The 21,065-nt window shown below is 43.3% G+C and overlaps 2 protein-coding genes across 2 annotated transcripts in view; one reads left to right on the forward strand and one right to left on the reverse strand.

Annotated features, from left to right (window-relative positions):
• Positions 1 to 21,065, reverse strand: part of LOC309521747 (alpha-2-macroglobulin-like protein 1) — a 150,869-nt gene continuing 129,804 nt past the window's right edge. Inside the window, exons 36-37 of the mRNA XM_082204553.1 lie at positions 474 to 515; positions 1 to 269 (exon numbers count right to left, since the gene is read on the reverse strand). Coding sequence (XP_082060679.1) covers positions 244 to 269; positions 474 to 515 — 68 coding nt within the window. The 3' untranslated portion in view covers positions 1 to 243. The remainder of the gene's footprint in view (positions 270 to 473; positions 516 to 21,065) is intronic.
• Positions 14,793 to 21,065, forward strand: part of LOC309522600 (alpha-2-macroglobulin-like protein 1) — a 58,034-nt gene continuing 51,761 nt past the window's right edge. Inside the window, exons 1-5 of the mRNA XM_082205991.1 lie at positions 14,793 to 14,944; positions 17,049 to 17,232; positions 19,546 to 19,596; positions 19,977 to 20,115; positions 21,000 to 21,052. Of these exons, the coding sequence (XP_082062117.1) occupies positions 14,877 to 14,944; positions 17,049 to 17,232; positions 19,546 to 19,596; positions 19,977 to 20,115; positions 21,000 to 21,052 (495 nt within the window). The 5' untranslated portion in view covers positions 14,793 to 14,876. The remainder of the gene's footprint in view (positions 14,945 to 17,048; positions 17,233 to 19,545; positions 19,597 to 19,976; positions 20,116 to 20,999; positions 21,053 to 21,065) is intronic.

Consider the following 21,065-nt stretch of genomic DNA (forward strand, 5'->3'; position numbering starts at 1 on the left):
TTTTGCTATATATGATTTTATTTTGGAGTTGTCTGTTGTAAAGAATGTATATTATGTGAATAAAATAATAAAAAATTAGAAGAAGAAAAAGTGCTTTTGTGCTTGCACACAGTGATCTTTGGAGCCAAGACATCATCTGTACATGACCTAACAAAGCAGACTCAAAACAATGACCTAAGATGGGAGATCTCCTGCAGCAATTGTGCTGTTCATCTGGGTTTGTTTCACGTCTCGGATGCAGAGCTAGTGGTGGTCTTTCTTTGTGCTCTCTGTGGGAAGAAATACGAAGAAAATAAGGCACCATATCTTAAGCCTTTGTGGGTCCAGGCCAGCCACCCATCATGATGTGGAGGGAGGGGAGTTCTCCTTGCACAGTGGATGCCTGCACGATTCCACCTAAAGCTCACCAGCGGCCATTATGAGCATTATGTGACACTCCTTTCTGACGTGCCCAAGCCTCGTTCCATCCTTACCTGTGCTGCAGGGAGCGTTATATTCAACTTCCGCACTGTCTTCTGTGTATGAGAGAGAACAATTCATGAGACAGAGATCGAGCCCCAGAGCAAATCTCTCTCCCACCCCCATCAGCAGGAAGTCAGGGTCCTCCAAAGGTTTCTGAACGACAACTCCCATCATCCCTGACAATTGACCGTGCTGGCGAGAGCACATGGGAGTTGGAGTCCCATGGCATCTGGAGGACCTGAAGGATAGCTGAAGGATAACATGAGACTCCTAATCCCAGGGTCATGGCTTTGAGCCTCACGTTGGCCAAGAGATTCCTGCGTTGCAGAGGGTTGGTTTAGATGACACTCGGGGTCCCTTCCAACTTTACAATTCTATGATTCTGTGTCCACAGGTTGCTTATCCCTGTTGCGGAATCCCACTCAGGGAGGGCGGTGTGAGAAGGACACAATGCGCCCTTCCACCCCAGCCTCACCCTCAAGGGGCTGGTGTCAGGGAATGGTCTGAAGATGAGGACTGGGGAATGCATTCCATGGCAGACCAGCTTCTCTCTGATGGAGAGCTGGAGGGGGAAGAATTGCGCGCTCACCCCCTTGCCCACAGCATGTTAAGAGAGAGAGGCAGAAGCTGAACAGCTTGGGGGGGGGAATTACCCAGTTATGAGATAATGACGACAGAACAGAAAGGAGGGGGCAGCTAGCTGAGACATCTCTTGAGAGCGTGGAGGGCTCCCCTCCCCATGGACTTAGAGGTCTGAACGTATCAGAGAACAAAGGAGTCAGAGGGAGGGAGGAACTTCTAATCAGCGCCCAAAATGCTACGGAAAACGGAAGGATGATTGACTAGGCAACCGTTCTCCTTGCGGAGAGCTGTGCATTTGTGCTGGTAACATGACGCTGTATTAAAAGGACTATAAATCTATCAGCTGCTGGTTAATTCTGATCTGCGAAGTTATAAAAGGGAGGGGAGGACTCTCCATGCCTGACAGCTGGGATCGAAGGGTGTATGGCTGCTGAAATCCTCACGCCGCCCTCCCCATGCCGCGTTGCGAGGCTGGGATCCGTTCAGATCGCAGCATCACAATGCAGTGCAGGGATGGCTCAGGGATGGCAGTGTGAGTAGCGCTCTCCCCCACCCCAATGCACCCAGGGCAATCGCCCTGTCAGAACCCACCACCACCACCCTTGGCAAAGGTAAGTGTGGAGAAGTCCAACTAGCATGACTTCACACACGCAGATGCTTGGCATGAAAACAGACATAGAAGGATCGCAGTGAAGGGTTACTGAGTGTCCCTGGCAGAGTTCTTTGGAGCACGTATGCTTAGGGAGAAGGGGATTGGGAGACAGGCAGGATTGTGGTGCACTTTGAGATGAATGGTACCCATTTCCAGCAATGAGATGCTTATCTGGGTGGTAATAATCATACACTTTTACTATTGCTGGCTTTAGATCCATCACTTCTGTTTCTTGTTCCACAGACACACTGTAGTTTTGAACTTCGCTATCCAGCTGAAGACAGGAAAGAGGGGTAGGAGATAAAAATGGCAGGAAGATGGCAGCTGGAGAAGATACCAGAGCATCCATCCAAAATAGTGACCCTCTTCCCCCCCAGGAAATAGGGAAACAAGATCAAAAATTCTTCCCTTTATTTATATAACTGGCCGAGATGACTGCAAGGATCCGAGACATGGGAGAAGAGGCAATGGAGGAGGACTGGAAAAAATTTAAAGACTATTTGCAGAAGTATTATAAGTTGTATGAAACATAAGACGTCGTATGATTGGGAACGTTAGCCCCAGCAATGAAATTTTATTATCTATGAAACTGACAATATTCATGAAAGAATCAAAGTTTAAACGGGTAAAAAGGATATTATGTTATATTTTTAGAGTAATTGGAGAATAAGAGATTTAAACTTAAATTGCAATTGAAAATGTAAAGAAACACATGAAATAAGGGTATAATTTGCTGGCAAATTTTATTATCAAGAATGCACTCATGTGGGAGATGTGGGGAAGTCCAAAGGAAATTTGAAATAAGTTGTCGAAATGGTTGAGATTTTCTGTTTTTTCTTCCTTTTTGTCTTTAGCTCTGTCTTTTTTTTTGTTCTCTATGTAATTTGGAAAAAATGTAATAAAAATTATTATAAAAAAAAAAAAAATTCTTCCCTTTATTATCCACACACAAAAGCCTTCTTTGCTTCCCTCTCTGCCCAGACACACTGTGGTTTGCTCCTCCATCCTTGTCTCTGCCACCCCATTTCCTCCCCCCTCCGCCTCACTTTTCCCTCTTCCTCCCGAGTTGTTCATACAGTCTCTCCCTCTTCTGTTACGCGAATCCTTCCAGTGATCAGAATGAAGGAATGGTTGGAAGCAGCAGCAAAGACTTACGGGTGATTGTTGTTGTTCCTCCACTGGCTTCTTCCTGGGAACAAAGGCTGGGACCTAAAGAGAAAGAAACTGATTTGTGGATGAAAAAGAGGGGAGAAAAGTAAAATTCACACAGAACTTCACCTGTGCCATAGAATTGTAGAGTTGGCAGGGACACCAAGGGTCATCTAGTCCAGCCCCCTGCAATGCAGGAATCACAACTATTGAACCTGAATCATATTACCGCAATCAAATTCAAAAATGCACCTAAATAAAATTCTAATACACTGGTACCTCGGGTTACATACGCTTCAGGTTACAGACTCCGCTATCCCAGAAATAGTGCTTCAGGTTAAGAACTTTCCTTCAGGATAAGAACAGAAATTGTGCTTCGGCAGCACAGCGGCCGCAGGAGGCCCCACAGTTTCAGGTTAAGTATGGACCTCTGGAATGAATTAAGTACTTAACCCGAGGTACCATTCTACATTACATGGCAGCATTGTTTTTATTTTTAAAGGTACGCCCAGCTATTTTTGACCTCAGAACACGTTCAGATTGGTCCACAATAAATACATCCACATGAAACAGGCTTGTAAAGAGGAACTTGCCTATTTGCCTGGAAGTGGTTCTGAGTATGTGTAACAATTACCATTTACTCTGGCTCCAACATGCTCTCGCCACTAGTGTTTGAAACCGAGTACACATGGTGTGAGCAGCAATCCATCTGAACCCTGTAATTCCTGAGAAATACTGGTGGTTGGTTTCCTTTCCCTCAAACCCGCTTCCATCCAATTTAAAAAACACAAGCGACAGCTAAGCTGAGGGGTGTAGATTTTCAACATCCATTTTGAATGCAGAAATAGATGATGGCTTCACTGCATCAGAATTGTTGGCGGCTAGTCAGAGCTTTTTCCGTCCTTCCTCTTTCATGCTATGGGTGTTTGCCCCAAACAACTTACACTGATATTTCATTTATTGAATTTATATCCCATCCTTCCTCCTGAAACAGCAAACATGGCCACATTTTTTAAAGCATCCTAAAACAGTTGGAACATTCTAAGAGCCGTTGCAGTTAAAGACATGTAAAACATCTGTGTGGGCAGCTGAGCTCATAACAATTGTCTTGGGTTCAAAGCATTTGCGAACTTACTTGCAATAATAGCATAATATTCATAATATTCCCAGTACGTTTCTGAGCACAATTCAAAGTGTTGGTGCCGACCTTTAAAGCCCTAAACAGCCTCGGCCCAGTATACCTGAAGGAGCGTCTCCACCCCCATTGTTCTGCCCGGACACTGAGTTCCAGCACCAAGGACCTTCTGGCGGTTCCCTTGCTGTGAGAAGTGAGGTTACAGGAAATCAAGCAGAGGGCCTTCTCGGAAGTGGCACCCACCCTGTGGAACGTCCTCCCATCAGATGTCAAGGAAATAAACAACTATCTGACTTTTAGAAGACATCTGAAGGCAACCCTGTATTGGGAAATTTTTAATGTCCAATGTTTTACAATTTTTTATGTATTGTAATCCACCCAGAGTGGCTGGGGAAACCCAGCCAGATGGACAGGGTATACATAATAAAATTATTATTATTATTATTATTATTATTATTATTATTATTATTATATTGCTGGACCCTCGACCGGACACTGATATGACTATTTCCACAGATAAACTGTTGCCCCTGCAATATTATCTCTCACCTACCCTGCCCCCACTTCTTGCCATAGGTTTACATGGGTTGGGCTGGGGCAACTCGCCATCCAATCATGGCACCAACTCACGTGGTGTGTTGTACTAAGCCTTAGGAGGGGTTCACTGCAGCGATGGCAATCTCTACCACAGCTAGTGTGCTGCCTTGTTCCGTCCTTCACTGTGACCCGCTGCCCTTATCTAGCTAAGAAGCGAGAGCATCTTCTACTGAGTGGCTTGCAATGGATGAAACTTGCCTGGAAGCTGATGCATTCGTGGGTCCCTGGCTTCTCCACACCCTTCTCCAGGAGGGTGTGGTTCTGCAACGTCATCTCTAACGTCACCGACACGTGGCCCGTCCATGGCAGGGACATCAGTTGCACACAAAACTTTTCTGTATTGGGATGGCGGATGATTGCAGGGAAGGCCACCAGATAGCGGCTGCGAGAGAAAAGAGAGGGGGGCATCCTATGATCTGTAAGGCCTTTCCTGACAGTTTTGGAGAAATTGTACTTTAACAGTTGCTGCAAAGTTGCTCTGTGGGATCCAGACAATTTTAATTAAGTTATTTTATTTTTTTAAAAAATATTAGTTTTACATTAATTTATCTATATAATTTATACCACAGAGCCTCGGACTTGCCGATCAGAAGGTCGGTGGTTTGAATCCCCACGACAGGGTGAGCACCCGTTGCTCGGTCCCTGCTCCTGTCAACCTAGCAGTTTGAAAGCATGTCAAAGTGCAAGTAGATAAAGTAGCTCTGTGGGATCCAGACAATTTTAATTAAGTTATTTTATTTTTTAAAAAATTATTAGTTTTACATTAATTTATACATAACATGGGTGGCACTGTGGGTTAAACCACAGAGCCTAGGACTTGCTGATCAGAAGATCAGCGGTTTGAATCCCCGCGACGGGGTGAGCTCCCGTTGCTCGGTCCCTGCTCCTGTCAACCTAGCAGTTTGAAAGCATGTCAAAGTGCAAGTAGATAAATAGGTACCACTCCGGCGGAAAGGTAAATAGCATTTCCGTGCACTGCTCTGGTTCGCCAGAAGCAGCTTAGTCCTGCTGGCCACATGACCCAGAAGCTGTACACCGGCTCCCTAGGCCAGTAAAGCGAGATGAGCGCTGCAACCCCAGAGTCAGCCACGACTGGACCTAATGGTCAGGGGTCTCTTTACCTTTATACATAATAACTTTAACTATTTCAAATCATAAAAAGAAAAGGTTCTTTCGAACCTTCAGACCTCCTCCCTTCCCTCCATGGGTTCCATTTCCCCCCCGAAATATTCTTTTTCTTTTACTGTTATCCATCTGTTATATAATCATGGATACCAAAGTTCATTTCACATTACAAGTGTCATTGTATCCCTGCCAAGATTTTAATTACGTTACAGTCCCTTATCGGGGGCGGGGCGGGGAACATTACTCAGTAATTGCTAAGGCCTTTGGCCAAACAATAAACTGAAGCAAGCAAACAAACAAAACAACCTAAAATAAAAAAACCTTTTTTTGTCATTGGGTGAGGAATGCAATTCTCCTGGGCAGCTGCAGGGTGTGGCAGATAAATTAGAATTATAGAATTGGAATTAGAGTTGGAAGAATTAGAGCTGGAAGGGACCCTGATGATCATCTAGGCCAGGAGTAGTCAACCTTTTTATACCTACTGCCTACTAATCCATCTTTCTTGATGGTAAAATTTCCTTACTGCCCACCAGCCTCAATGGAAGGAGGATTCAGCTTGTGGAGAACCCCCTACTGCCCACCTAGAATCCTTAAACACCCACTAGTGGGCGGTAGGGACCAGGCTAACAGCCCCTGATCTAGACTAACTCCCCAAAATGCTGGAATACGCAGCTGTCCCATACAGGGATCAAACCTGCAACCCTGGTGTTATCAGCATCATGCCCTAACCACCTGAGCTATCCAGGCTCAGCTTAAAGGTTAGGCATGAGGGAAAGTCACAAAATTGGGGCAGGAGACTAGTTTAGATTATGTATGGTGTGGGGAAAGATGTGAGGAAAAGTAGGACATTCTGGGATCAAATCAGAAATGGGGGTGACTAACTCCACAAAATGCAGGAATATGCAGCTGTCCCGTACAGGGATCAAACCTGCAACCCTGGTGCTGTGGCAATTTGCAGCCTCTGCTGGCCTGGGGACAGACGACGAGAGGTGAATTTAGCGGTCCGTGTGTCCTCTGCAAAAAAGGTCAACAAGTTTGACCATCTCACCCCATTTTCTAAATTTGAGTCCCCCAAAATAGGGAGCGTCTTATACATGGGGGCGTGTTATACATGGAAAAGTACGGTACATTTCTGGTTTGGGAATCAAAATCAAGGGATAAAAATGTTGGGGTGCAGGAAAATCCAGCATAACTTCCTGAGCTGTGCATTTCATCCCACAAAAATCAGCAGTAACATCAGGCACGTTTACTCTCAGCCTGCTGTTTATGGAAGTTTAAATAAGGATCGGGGATCTATGTGACTGCATGTCTTGGAACAGATTTAGAAATGCGAACTTTATACTTGCTGAGAAGGTCAGTTAAACATAGTTGGAAAGTACGATGGGTCAGTGACTCCCAGTCGCTATATCAAGATTGTCATCAAGGTGAAGCCTTCAGGTTCAATCCCCCATAGATGTTTCAAAAAACACACTTTAATTGCATCCCATTTGGAGTACAGCGGTACCTCGGTTTTCAAGCATCTCGGAAGCCGAGAGCTTTGGTTTCTGAATGCCGAAACCTGGAAGTAAATGCTTCAGTTTTCAAACATTTTGGAAGTTGAACAGTATTTTGGAATGGATTACAGTGGTACCTTGGTTTACAACCGTAATCCATTCCGGAGGTCCGGTTGTAAACCAAAACAGGTTGTAACCCAAGGCGCACTTTCGCCAGTGGGGCCTCCAAAAAAAAAAAAGGGTTGTAATCCAAAAAAAGGGACACACACTTCCAGGATTGACGTGGTTGTAATCCAAAACAGTTGTAATCCAAAACGGTTGCAAACCAAGGTACCACTGTATGTTCGAGAACCGAAGTACCACTGTACTGAAATGCACTCTGTGTGGGGCTGAATTTTGAAAAGTTTGAAAAGAGCTGCAGCCAAAGTTTTGACCAGGGCTAGTTGTAGGGAGCAGACAGCTCTCTTGTTACAATAGCTCCACTGGCTACAGGTTTGTTTTCAGGTTCAATTCAAAGGTTATGACCTATGTAGCCATCCAAGCTCTCAGGCCGTATTCCCTCACATGAACCTGCCCAGGTCCTGAGATCCTCAGGGGAGGCCTTTCTCTCAGTCCTGCCACCCTCACAGGTATGCTTGGTGGGGACGGGAGAGAGGGCCTCCTCGGTGGCTGCTCCCAGGCTGAGAAACTCCCTCCCTAGAGAAACTAGACAGGCTCCTCCCTTGAGATCCTTCCACTGACAGATGAAGACTTCCTTTCTCCAGCAGGTTTTGGGGAACTGATTGTTTTAATGAAAGGGCTGGTACTATGCTGTTTTTATTGTAACTATTGTATGGTTTTTTCATAGGTTTTACATATAGATAGATAGTTTTAATTATGCATAAACGGTTTTTTAAGCAGTTCTTATTTTTATCTGTAAGCTGCCTTGAGTTCCTGTCAGGGGAAAAGGCAGGGTATAAAAATTACCTTATTTTTCTTTCTATAACACTCACATTTTTTCTCCTAAAAAATAAGGGGAAATGTCTGTGCGTGTTATTGAGCGAATGTGTGGTCCCTGGAGCCGACTGGCCTCGAGTGCAGGGGCAAAAATCAGGCAAAACACAGATCGCGCGCTGCAGAGAGGAGGCTGCTGCTTTCCTGCATTCTGCCTCAGGGTCTTATTGCCCACCCTCTTCTGTTTTCGGTGGCTTTGTTTACAAAGTTGTAAAAGCTGTTTCTGGTTGCTGTGGTTACAAAGCACAGATCCACATGGATTCTCAGGATTTTTGCATTGGCCTACCCCAAACTCACCGTCAAATCACATGTCTGTGGCCACAGCATGAAGCACCAAAATGATACATCCACTGTTTCATTCAGATTTTTTTTTCTTGTTTTCCTCCTCTAAAAACTATGTGCGTGTTATGGTCAGGTGCGTGTTATAGAGCGAAAAATACGGTAATAAATTTTGGGATCGAAAGTAGGGTGGCCAGGTGCAGAACAGGACAGGCCCCTCCCCCTGCACCTTTGACAGTTGCGTAGAAGAGGGAATTTCTGCAGGTGCAGCTTGTCATGGCTGCATTTCCCCTCACACAATTCCCCTCACTGAAACTAGGCTTGAAAGAACCATTTTGTTGTGGCCAGAATAATAGTTTGTGGTCTGTTGTTGGCTGCAGTGTTGTTTGGGGCCCAAGACAGTTTCTCTGGTTTGCAAATTTACCCAGAAAGGTAGATGAACTGTGGTAAACAAACCATGAAGTGCCAACCCAAGGCTCTGTACACATTACCAGCTTAGAACACAGTGAGATCGTTTCCCCCTCACCTTCAAGTCAAATTTGCACGTACAGATGTCTTCATCCAAATTACCTTCCCCCATCCTTCCAAACCCACCAACTCCTATGCAACGGCAGTCTCCAATGAACACACCTCAGCTTTTCTGAAATGCATGTGGCTTATGTTTTCAAATCAGATGGAAGCTGGTTTGAGGGAAACACATCAGAGAACGGTAGTTCTCAAGGAATTACCTTAGTTCTCAAGGAACTGCAGGATAGCAATGGATTGTAGCTGACATTGGCTTCAGACACCAGGGCTAGCTGGAGTAAACAGACATGTGTACACAGCCTTAGTCTGGACTCAAGATTGTGGCTTGTTTCACCCTACCATAATGTTATGAGTTTGTGGATCCCTGGATCCAGCAGGTGCTAAACAAAGCTATTTAAGTCAGGCTACCTTCCTATTTATTTATTTATTTTATAATAAGTTTTTATTGTTAAAATAATTCATCATTAATACACATATATTACAAATATACAAGCATACAAACATACATTTCATACAATCCTTAAAAGTGTTCAAACATACTTACACTCAATCTCACAAATAATTTCTTTTCCCATCACCATCCACCACCCTCACCCCACCTTTGTGTTAGTCTTCCAATCTACTCAATTGCAATTTCTTTCCACTTCTATTACTTTCTTTCACAGACCTTTAACCTAATTCACATACCTTTAACCTAATTTCATACTTCTTTGTCTATTGCACATTGTTATTTAGTATTTTTAGTATTTAAGTATTTTATTTAGTATATTTAGTATTTTATTTAGTATATATATCTTATTTAGTATTTCAGTATTTGAAATGGAATTTGTTTATTCTAATAGGAGTTCTGATTTTTCGATATGGTGTTGCAAGTATCTTTTAAACACCTTCCAGTCCCTATCTATCTTCTCTTTTGAGATCCTTCCAATTTCTCCCATTGTTTTGGATATATTGTAGTACTCCAATAATTTGGCAAGCCACTCTATTTTTGTCAGTACAATACCACTTTTCCAATTTTTTGCAATCAATAGCCTTGCGGCTACTGTTGCGTATGAATATAAGGTCTTGTCTTCTTCCTTTAGGCTTCCTGGTACTATTCCCAATAGAAAACCTTCTGGTGTTTTCCTAAATGAATATCTGAACATTTTTTTCATTTCGTTATATATTGTTTCCCAAAATTGTTTGATGTTTAAACAATTCCACCATATATGTATCATAGTACCTTTTCCAGTGTTGCATCGGCAGCAGATATCACTACAATTTTTATTCATTTTTGCTATTCTTCCAGGTGTTAAATACCATCTATGTTGTATTTTGAGGTAATTTTCTTTCAATATATAACACATAGTGAATTTCATATCTTCTTTCCACAATTTTTCCCATTGTTCAAACATAATATTTTCCCCAATATCTTGCGCCCATTTAATCATTGATGCTTTAACCAGTTCATCCTTTGTTCCCCACTCTAAGATCAGATTATACAATTTAGATATATTTATTTATTTTTCTTGTATTATTTATCAAATTTTGATATTTCTTTTTCAAATCCTAACTCCCCTCTTCAATCATCTTAATCTTCAATTTTAAAATATTATAACATTAATTTTTTACCTATTAATAACCATTTTCTCATATTCTCTTATAGCATTACAGCTAACGACCACTTAGTTTCTATCCAACATCATTCTAACATTCATTAATTTTGCAGTATTTCTGTAAATAATCTTTAAACTTTTTCCAATCTTCTTCCACCAACTCTTCTCCCTGGTCTTGGATTCTGCCAGTCATTTCTGCCAGTTCCATATAGTCCATCACCTTCATCTGCCATTCTTCCATGGTGGGTAGATCTTGTGTCTTCCAATACTTTGCGATGAGTATTCTTGCTGTTGTTGTGGCATACATAAAGAAAGTTCTATCCTTCTTTGGCACCAATTGGCTGACAATGCCCAGGAGGAAGGCCTCTGGTTTCTTCAGGAAGGTATATTTAAATACCTTTTTCATTTCATTATAGATCATCTCCCAGAAAGCCTTAATCCTTGGGCATGTCCACCAAAGGTGAAAAAATGTACCTTCAGTTTCTTGACATTTCCAACATTTATTGTCGGGCAAATGATAGATTTTTGCAAGCTTGACTGGTGTCATGTACCACCTGTATATCATTTTCATAATATTCTCTCTTAGGGCATTACATGCCGTAAATTTCATGCCTGTGGTCCACAACTGTTCCCAGTCAGCAAACATAATGTTATGTCCAATATCTTGTGCCCATTTAATCATAGCAGATTTGACCGTTTCATCCTGAGTATTCCATTTCAACAGCAAGTTATACATCTTTGACAAAATCTTAGTTTTAGGTTCTAACAGTCCTGTTTCTAATTTTGATTTTTCCACCTGGAAGCCAATTTTCTTATCCAAGTTATATGCCTCCATTATCTGATAGTAATGAAGCCAGTCTCGCACTTTATCTTTTAATTTCTCAAAACTCTGCAATTTAAATTTGTCTCCTTCTTGTTCCAAAATTTCCCAATATTTAGGCCATTTGGCCTCCATATTAAGTTTTTTCGGAGCCTTCGCCTCCATCGGTGATAGCCACCTTGGGGTTTTATTTTCAAGTAAGTCTTTATATCTTGTCCAAACATTAAACAATGCTCTTCTGACAATATGGTTTTTAAATGCTTTATGTGCTTTAACCTTGTCATACCGCAAATATGCATGCCACCCAAAAACATTATTAAAACCTTCTAGATCCAAAATGTCTGTGTTCTCAAGAAGCAGCCATTCTTTCAGCCAGTAAAATGCTGCTGATTCATAGTAAAGTTTAAGGTCTGGCAGGGCAAATCCACCTCTGTCCTTTGCATCAGTTAATATTTTAAATTTTATTCTGGGCTTCTTGCCCTGCCAGACAAATCTAGAAATGTCTCTCTGCCACTTCTTGAAACAGTCCATTTTGTCCAAGATTTGCAATGATTGAAACAGAAATAACATTCTTGGCAATACATTCATCTTTATAACAGCAATTCGACCTAACAAGGAAAGCTTCAAATTTGACCATATCTCTAAGTCCTTTTTCACTTCTGACCAACATTTCTCATAATTATCTTTAAATAGGTTTAAGTTCTTAGCGGTCATATTAACCCCCAGGTATTTTACTTTCTGAACCAATGTTAAACCTGTCTCCTTCTGAAACCTCTCTTTCTCAATCGGTGTTAATTTTTCCTCAAGCACCTTAGTTTTTAACTTGTTCAACTTGAATCCTGCCACATGACCAAATTCCTGAATCAATTCTAATACTCTTTTAGTACTAGATTCTGGCTCCTGTAACATCAATACTAAGTCATCTGCAAAAGCTTTCAATTTGTACTGTTTAGCTCCGACCTGTATACCTTTGATCAAACGGTCCCTTCTGATCATGTTTAGCAGAACCTCCAGGACCGAAATAAAAAGCAATGGGGAAATTGGACAGCCTTGTCCCACCCAATAAAATATTTGAAGGGGCTTCCCCTACAAAAAAAGTTGATGGGCATTGCCATTCAAGTGGTGTGCATCTGTGATTGATTATGCAGGGCAGGGCTTTCCTGGCTCCACTGAATGTTTTATTCAAGTTGGTACCCCTGCTTGGAACACCACCGTTTGTTCCATTTTAACTCTTCCGACCATCTGTTTCTGGATCCCCAACCAGCTTCCTGTCTGTCAGAAGACTGGCCCTCAGTCTATAAATGCTAATGTTTCTATAGGAGCCTGCTGTGAGGGACTTTATCAAAGCTTTTTGAAACATCTGTGGGGGATTGAATCTGAAGGCTTCACCTTGATGCCAATCTTGATATAGTGACTGGGAGTCGCTGACCCATCGTACTTTCCAGCTATGTTTAACTAACCTTCTCAGCAAGTATAAAGTTCGCATTTCTAAATCTGTTCCAAGATATACAGTCACATAGATCCCGGATCCTTATTTAAACTTCCATAAACAGCAGGCTGAGAGTAAACGTGCCTGATGTTACTGCTGATTTTTGTGGGATGAAATGCACAGCTCAGGAAGTTATGCTGGATTTTCCTGCACCCCAACATTTTTATCCCTTGATTTTGATTCCCAAACCGGAAATGTACCGTACTTTTCCGTGTATAATGCGCCCCATGTATAAGACTATTTTGGGGGACTCAAATTTAGAAAATGGGGTGAGATGGCACAAACTTGTTGATCTTTTTTGCAGAGGATTGCCCAGAGTTGTTGAGCTTTTTATGCTGACAATCGCTCACCAGCACGCACTGCTAAATCCGCCTCTCATCTGTCCCGAAGCCAGCAGAGGCTGCAAATTGCCACAGCGTCGCCCAATCAGCACCACCCACACAGCAACCAATAACACGCACAAAAGCCATTGACAGCCATGGCAGCAACCAATCAAACGTCGACGCTATGCACTACCCATGTATAAGACGACCCCCACTTTTTAGCATGATGTTTACTGGAAAAAACCTAGTCTTATACATGGAAAAGTACGGTAGGTAGTTTTCAGGCAGATGTTCCCTTACATTCTGGAGTTGAAAGGACATAACATATTTCCAGAAGGGCAGCAATGCGCAATCCCAGCCATGTTTATTCAGATGCAAGTCCTATATTTACTCAAGTCTAATGCACCATCAAATCTAATGTTCACCCGATTTTTCATAGCCTAATTTGGAAAAAAAAGTGTGCATTAGACTCAAGTAAATATGCTATATCTGAAATAACTACTGGTGGCTTTTCTGTTGTTCCTCAAAACAGCACATCCTTATGTACACATAACTGAAAATAGAATCTATCCATCTATCTATCTATCTATCTATCTATCTATCTATCTATCTATCTATCTAGTAAGTCCTTCCAGCAGCACTGCTTCCATTGTCCCTGGAATCTGCATTCGTGACGCTTTCCCCCTCCCTCCTCCTTTGCATAAGGAACTCTGAGACTGGTAGTTCTCAGGAAAGCATGTCACACAGGGAAAAATCTCTATGTCCCTTGAACTACAACAGCCCAGTTTAACTGTACAGACACCATCTCTCTTGGTTCTAAATAAGGGCTTGGGGGGGGGTTGCTCCTTGCCAGTGTGGCGTGGTGGTTAAGAGTGGTAGTCTCCTAATCTGGTGGACCAGGTTCGCGTCTCCGCTCCTCCACATGCAGCTGCTGGGTGACCTTGGGCTAGTCACACTTCTCTGAAGTCTCTCAGCCCCACTCACCTCACAGAGTGTTTGTTGTGGGGGAGGAAGGGAAGGAGATTGTGAGCCACTTTGAGACTCCTTCGGGTAGTGATAAAGCGGGATATCAAGTCCAAACTCTTCTTCTTCTCTTCTCGTCAAATACTGTACATTGTTTGTTCTGCCCCAACACTATTTTTGCCGTATTCTAGCAAGTGGGTGGTGTGGTGGTCTAAACCACTGAGCCTATTGGGCTTGCCAGTTGGAAGGTCAGCGGTTCAAATCCCCGTGATGGGGTGAGCTCCTGTTGCTCTGTCCCAGCTCCTGCCAACCTAGCAGTTCGAAAGCACGCTAGTGCAAGTAGATAAATAGGCGCTGCTGCAGCAGGAAGGTAAATGGCGTATCCGTGTCACAGATATTCCATGAGTCTCTCTGCATGCTGCCCTTTGCATTGCTCAATTCAGATGCATCTCAAAGTCAAACTGCACCAAATTTTTCGCAATGCCCTATTGACAAGAAATTATCGGCTGTATTAGCTGCATGATGCTGCCCTGTCGTCATAGACATTGGAGAGGACGTTGATTACTTAGCAAAGTAAATACAGTAAATACAGGGGTGGACCCACGAAGGGATCACTAGGAGGGTATTTAGATCTCTGCATCTCCAGTGCTGGGTGTCTGGAGAATCAGCCTGTGCTGCCCATCACACCTCAGCCATGGGGGCAGCCCCACTCCTCTGTGCCTTGACTGTACTCTCACTCACAGCTCCAGTCATATCGGACCCGTAAGATTTTAATTTTCCATTTCTTTTTGCTCAGCCAGTTTCATAGTGGAATAGGAGTGTAGACGGGCACAAAAACTTAAGGAATATGAGGAAATGGCAAAACTTACCTGAAGAATAAGAAATCAAGATAACAAACTCTTTATAAAAGAATGGAAATGGTTTATTGAATATTTGCAGATAAATTGTAAACAGATAAAAACATTAGCAGTGTTATTGTAATAACCTGCAGTTTCACGAGAGTATATATTTATAGCAGACAATTAAAGGAGTAACTTAAATGAATTTGGATATGCAGAAGATATGAAATAATAAATTTAAGGAACCGCAGAAAGAGGGGGGAGGGAAGCCAAATTTTGAAATGTTAAATGGATTGTAAAGTTAATGAGATGTATAAATTTGAAAAGTATAAATAAAAAACTAAATAGAAAGAAAGAATGCAGATGGGCACATGGGGCAGAGAGTGATAATGCTGCACTCCCTTTCATATGTGGGTCACATTGGCTCAGGTTATCTTCAGCACAGAGGCAGATTTTAGAGCACTTTCAGGCACCGGGTTTAAATTGACTTGTTGAATTGCTTTGAATGGAGAACCTCCAGGCATTCTGCTCCCAGGCATGCAGCTCTGTTTTATGCACGTTTACTCAGAAACAATTTCCACTGAATGACACAGAAGTCTGCTTGTTGCTGGAGCTAATTCTATAGCTTAATTGTATGCTGTGGGGAGTTATTTCTTGCAACATTCAGCTCCATTGGGTTCTAGGAGAAAACTTTCCCCACACCATACATAATCTAATCTCCTGCCCCAATTTTGTGACTTTCCCTCATGCCTAACCTTTAAGCTGAGCCTAGATAGCTCAGGTGGTTAGGGCATGATGCTGATAACACCAGGGTTGCAGGTTTGATCCCTGTATGGGGCAGCTGCGTATTCCTGCATTTTGGGGAGTTAGTCTAGATCAGGGGTTGTCCGCCTGGTCCCTACCGCCCACTAGAGGGTGTTTCAGGATTCTAGGCGGGCAGTAGGGGGTTCTCTACGGCACAAGCTGAATCCTCCTTCCATTGAGGCTGGTGGGTGGTAAGGAAATTTAACCATCAAGAAAGATGGATTAGTAGGCAGTAGGTATAAAAAGGTTGACTACTCCTGGTCTAGATGATCATCAGGGTCCCTTCCAACTCTAATTCTTCCAACTCTAATTCCAATTCTATAATTCTAATTTATCTGCCACACCCTGCAGCTGCCCAGGAGAATTGCATCCCTCACCCAATTACAAAAAAAGTTTTTATTTTAGGCTGTTTTGTTTGTTTGCTTCAGTTTATTGTTTGGCCAAAGGCCTTAGCAATTACTGAGTTATGTCTCCCCCCCTCCAATAAGGGACTATAACTTAATTAAAATCTTGCCAGGGATACAATGACACTTGTAATGTGAAATGAACTTTGGTATCCATGAGTATATAACAGATGGATAACAGTAAAAGAAAAAGAATATTTCGGGGGGGAAATGGAACCCATGGAGGGAAGGGAAGAGGTCTGAAGGTTTGAAAGAACCTTTTCTTTTTATGATTTGAAATGGTTAAAGTTATTATGTATAAAGGTAAAGAGACCCCTGACCATTAGGTCCAGTCGTGGCTGACTCTGGGGTTGCAGCGCTCATCTCGCTTTACTGGCCTAGGGAGCCGGTGTACAGCTTCTGGGTCATGTGGCCAGCAGGACTAAGCTGCTTCTGGCGAACCAGAGCAGTGCACGGAAATGCTATTTACCTTCCCGCCGGAGTGGTACCTATTTATCTACTTGCACTTTGACATGCTTTCAAACTGCTAGGTTGACAGGAGCAGGGACCGAGCAACGGGAGCTCACCCCGTCGCGGGGATTCAAACCGCTGATCTTCTGATCAGCAAGTCCTAGGCTCTGTGGTTTAACCCACAGTGCCACCCATGTTATGTATAAATTAATGTAAAACTAATAATTTTTTAAAAAATAAAATAACTTAATTAAAATTGTCTGGATCCCACAGAGCAACTTTGCAGCAACTGTTAAAGTACAATTTCTCCAAAACTGTCAGGAAAGGCCTTACAGATCATAGGATGCCCCCCTCTCTTTTCTCTCGCAGCCGCTATCTGGTGGCCTTCCCTGCAATCATCCGCCATCCCAATACAGAAAAGTTTTGTGTGCAAATGATGTCCCTGCCATGGACGGGCCACGTGTCGGTGACATTAGAGATGACGTTGCAGAACCACACCCTGCTGGAGATGGATGTGGAGAAGCCAGGGACCCACGAATGCATCAGCTTCCAGGCAAGTTTCATCCATTGCAAGCCACTCAGTAGAAGATGCTCTCGCTTCTTAGCTAGATAAGGGCAGCGGGTCACAGTGAAGGACGGAACAAGGCAGCACACTAGCTGTGGTAGAGATTGCCATCGCTGCAGTGAACCCTCCTAAGGCTTAGTACAACACACCATGTGAGTTGGTGCCATGATTGGATGGCGAGTTGCCCCAGCCCAACCCATGTAAACCTATGGCAAGAAGTGGGGGGGCAGGGTAGGTGAGAGATAATATTGCAGGGGCAACAGTTTATCTGTGGAAATAGTCATATCAGTGTCCGGTTGAGGGTCCAGCAATATAATAATAATAATAATAATAATAATAATAATTATTATTATTATTATTATTATTATTATTATTATTATTATTATTTTATTATGTATACCCTGTCCATCCGGCTGGGTTTCCCCAGCCACTCTGGGCGGCTTACAACACATAAAAAATTGTAAAACATTAGACATTAAAAATTTCCCGATACAGGGTTGCCTTCAGATGTCTTCTAAAAGTCAGATAGTTGTTTATTTCCTTGACATCTGAAGGGAGGGCGTTCCACAGGGCGGGCGCCACTACCGAGAAGGCCCTCTGCCTGATTCCCTGTAACCTCACTTCTCGCAGTAAGGGAACTGCCAGAAGGTCCTTGGTGCTGGAACTCAGTGTCCGGGCTGAATGATGGGGGTGAAGACACTCCTTCAGGTATACTGGGCCGAGTCCGTTTAGGGCTTTAAAAGTTGGCACCAACACTTTGAATTGGGCTCAGAAATGTACTGGGAGTGACAGGTTGCATTCATCCAAGCACTTTTCTGTCCCCATCCTCTAGCCAAAACAGCTGATTCCCCCCCCTGAATATTATCCTATTATTGCAAATGCTTTGAACCCAAGACAATTGTTATGAGCTCATCTGCCCACACAGATATTTTACATGTCTTTAACTGCAACGGCTGTTAGAATGTTCAAACTGTTTTAGGATGCTTTTAAAAATGTGGACGTGTTTGCTGTTTCAGGAGGAAGGATGGGATATAAATTCAATAAATGAAATATCAGTGTAAGTTGTTTGGGGCAAACACCCATAGCCTGAAAGAGAAAGGATGGAAAAAGCTCTGACTAGCCACCTGTGAATTCCGATGCAGTGAAGCCATCATCTATTTCTGCATTCAGAATGGATGTTGAAAATCTACATCCCTCAGCTTAGCTGTCACTTATATTTTTTAAATTGGATGGAAGCGGGTTCAAGGGAAAGGAAACCAACCACCAGTATTTCTCAGGAATTACAGGGTTCAGATGGATTGCTGCTCACGCCATGTGTACTCGGTTTCAAACACTAGTGGCGAGAGCACGTTGGAGCCAGAGTAAATGGTAATTGTTACACATCCTCAGAACCACTTCCAGGCTTATAGGCAAGTTCCTCTTTACAAGCCTGTTTCATGTGGATGTATTTACAGTGGTGCCCCGCAAGACGAATGCCTTGCAAGACGGAAAACTCGCTAGACGAAAGAGTTTTCCGTTTTGGAGGTGCTTCGCAAAACGAATTTCCTATGGGCTTGCTTCGCAAGACGACAGTGTCTTGCGAGTTCCTGCGGGTTTTTCCCCTCCCCCCTTTTTCTAAGCCGCTAAGCCGCTTATCAGCTGATCCGGTCAGCAGATAAGCCTCTAAAAGCCTCTAATAGCACTAATAGTGCTAATCCACTAATCCGTCAATGGGCTTGCTTCGCAAGACGAAAAAACCGCTAGACGAAGAGAATCACAGAACGGATTCTTTTCGTCCTGCAAGGCACCACTGTATTGTGGACCAATCTGAACGTGTTCTGAGGTCAAAAATAGCTGTGCGTACCTTTAAAAATAAAACCAACGCTGCCAAGTAATGTACAGTGGTACCTCGGGTTAAGTACTTAATTCATTCCGGAGGTCCGTACTTAACCTGAAACTGTGGGGCCTCCTGCGGCCGCTGCGCTGCCGGAGCACGATTTCTGTTCTTATCCTGAAGCAAAGTTCTTAACCTGAAGCACTATTTCTGGGTTAGCGGAGTCTGTAACCTGAAGCGTATGTAACCTGAAGCGTATGTAACCCGAGGCACCACTGTATTATAATTTTATTTAGGTGCATTTTTGAATTTGATTGCGGTAATATGATTAAGGTTCAATAGTTGTGATTCCTGCATTGCAGGGGGCTGGACTAGATGACCCTTGGTGTCCCTGCCAACTCTACAATTCTATGGCACAGGTGAAGTTCTGTGTGATTTTTACTTTTCTCCCCTCTTTTTCGTCCACCAATCAGTTTCTTTCTCTTTAGGTCCCAGCCTTTGTTCCCAGGAAGAAGCCAGTGGAAGAACATCGACTACCCGTAAGTCTTTGCTGCTGCTTCCAACCATTCCTTCCTTCTGATCACTGGAAGGATTCGCGTAACAGAAGAGGGAGAGACTGTATGAACAACTCGGGAGGAAGAGGGAAAAGTGAGGTGGAGGGGGGAGGAAATGGGGTGGCAGAGACAAGGATGGAGGAGCAAACCACAGTGTGTCTGGGCAGAGAGGGAAGCAAAGAAGGCTTTTGTGTGTGGATAATAAAGGGAAGAATTTTTGATCTTGTTTTCCTATTTCCTGGGGGGGGAAGAGGGTCACTATTTTGGATGGATGCTCTGGTATCTTCTCCAGCTGCAAAATATGCTTCTCTCCTTAGTCCTCCTGCTGTTGAAACAGTTTTTCCCCCCTCCTTTAGCTTCCGAAGGAAGAATTGGCCAGCGTGCATGTCATAATACGAGTGGGTGACAGCATCTTTGAGGAAAGGAAGAAGGTGCTGGTGCAGGACGCTTATGTCAGGCATATTATAGAGCCAGACAAGCCCTTTTACAAGCCTGGAGAGACAGGTAGGCATGATCATACCCCCCAACATTTCTCTGATGAAAACAGGGATGTCCTATTCCATAATAAAGGGACGCGGGTGGCGCTGTGGTCTAAACCACAGAGCCTAGGGCTTGCTGATCAAAAGGTCGGCAGTTCGAATCCCCATGACGGGGTGAGCTCCCGTTGCTTGGTCCCAGCTCCTGCCAACCTAGCAGTTTGAAAGCATGCCAAAAAGTGCAATGTCGGTGTTCCGTTGTGCCAGAAGCGGCTTAGTCAAACTGGCCACATTGCCTGAAAAAACTGTCTGCGGAGCGGACAAACGCCAGTTATCTCAGCCTGTAAAGCGAGATGAGCTCTGCAACCCCAGAGTCGGTCACGACTGGACCTAATGGTCAGGGGTCCCTTTACCTTTACCTTAAGGAAAAGTAGGACATTCTGGGATCAAATCAGAAACAGGGATGGCTTCTGTAAATCTGGGACTATCCCTGGAAAATAGGGACCCTTGGAGGGTCTGCATGAGTGCCCAGAAGAACCAGGAAGGTGACTGAAGCAGCTGTTTCATCTTTTGGGGTGGGGTGATGTGAAACTATTACAATAAGCATTGTAAAAGCTAAGCTGCTAAGCCACAGTAGACCCTGATCATCTGCAGGGGAGCATAAGCTCACACAAGCTAAATTAGCATAAGCAAAATCTATGTTGCAAATAACATAGCAGGAAAAACAGAAGTGAAGGGGAAACGAAAGATTAGCACCTACTTCTGTTTTCTTTTCTTTTTTGAAAAAAAATATACAGCGACATGAAGTAGAGAATGAAACTCAAATAAGACAGAGCCTAAGACAGAAGAACATCTACTCTTTAAAAAATTATTTTCAGTAGCAAATAACATGCATGCATTTGCTTTTTTTAGTCAGGTTTCGCATTGTGCGGCTTGATGAAGAATTCAAGGCCATTGATGAAGCGGTGAGTATTACTC

This window comes from Podarcis vaucheri, assembly GCF_965113315.1.
Source record: "Podarcis vaucheri genome assembly, chromosome: 17".
NCBI classification, from domain to species: Eukaryota; Metazoa; Chordata; class Lepidosauria; order Squamata; family Lacertidae; genus Podarcis; species Podarcis vaucheri.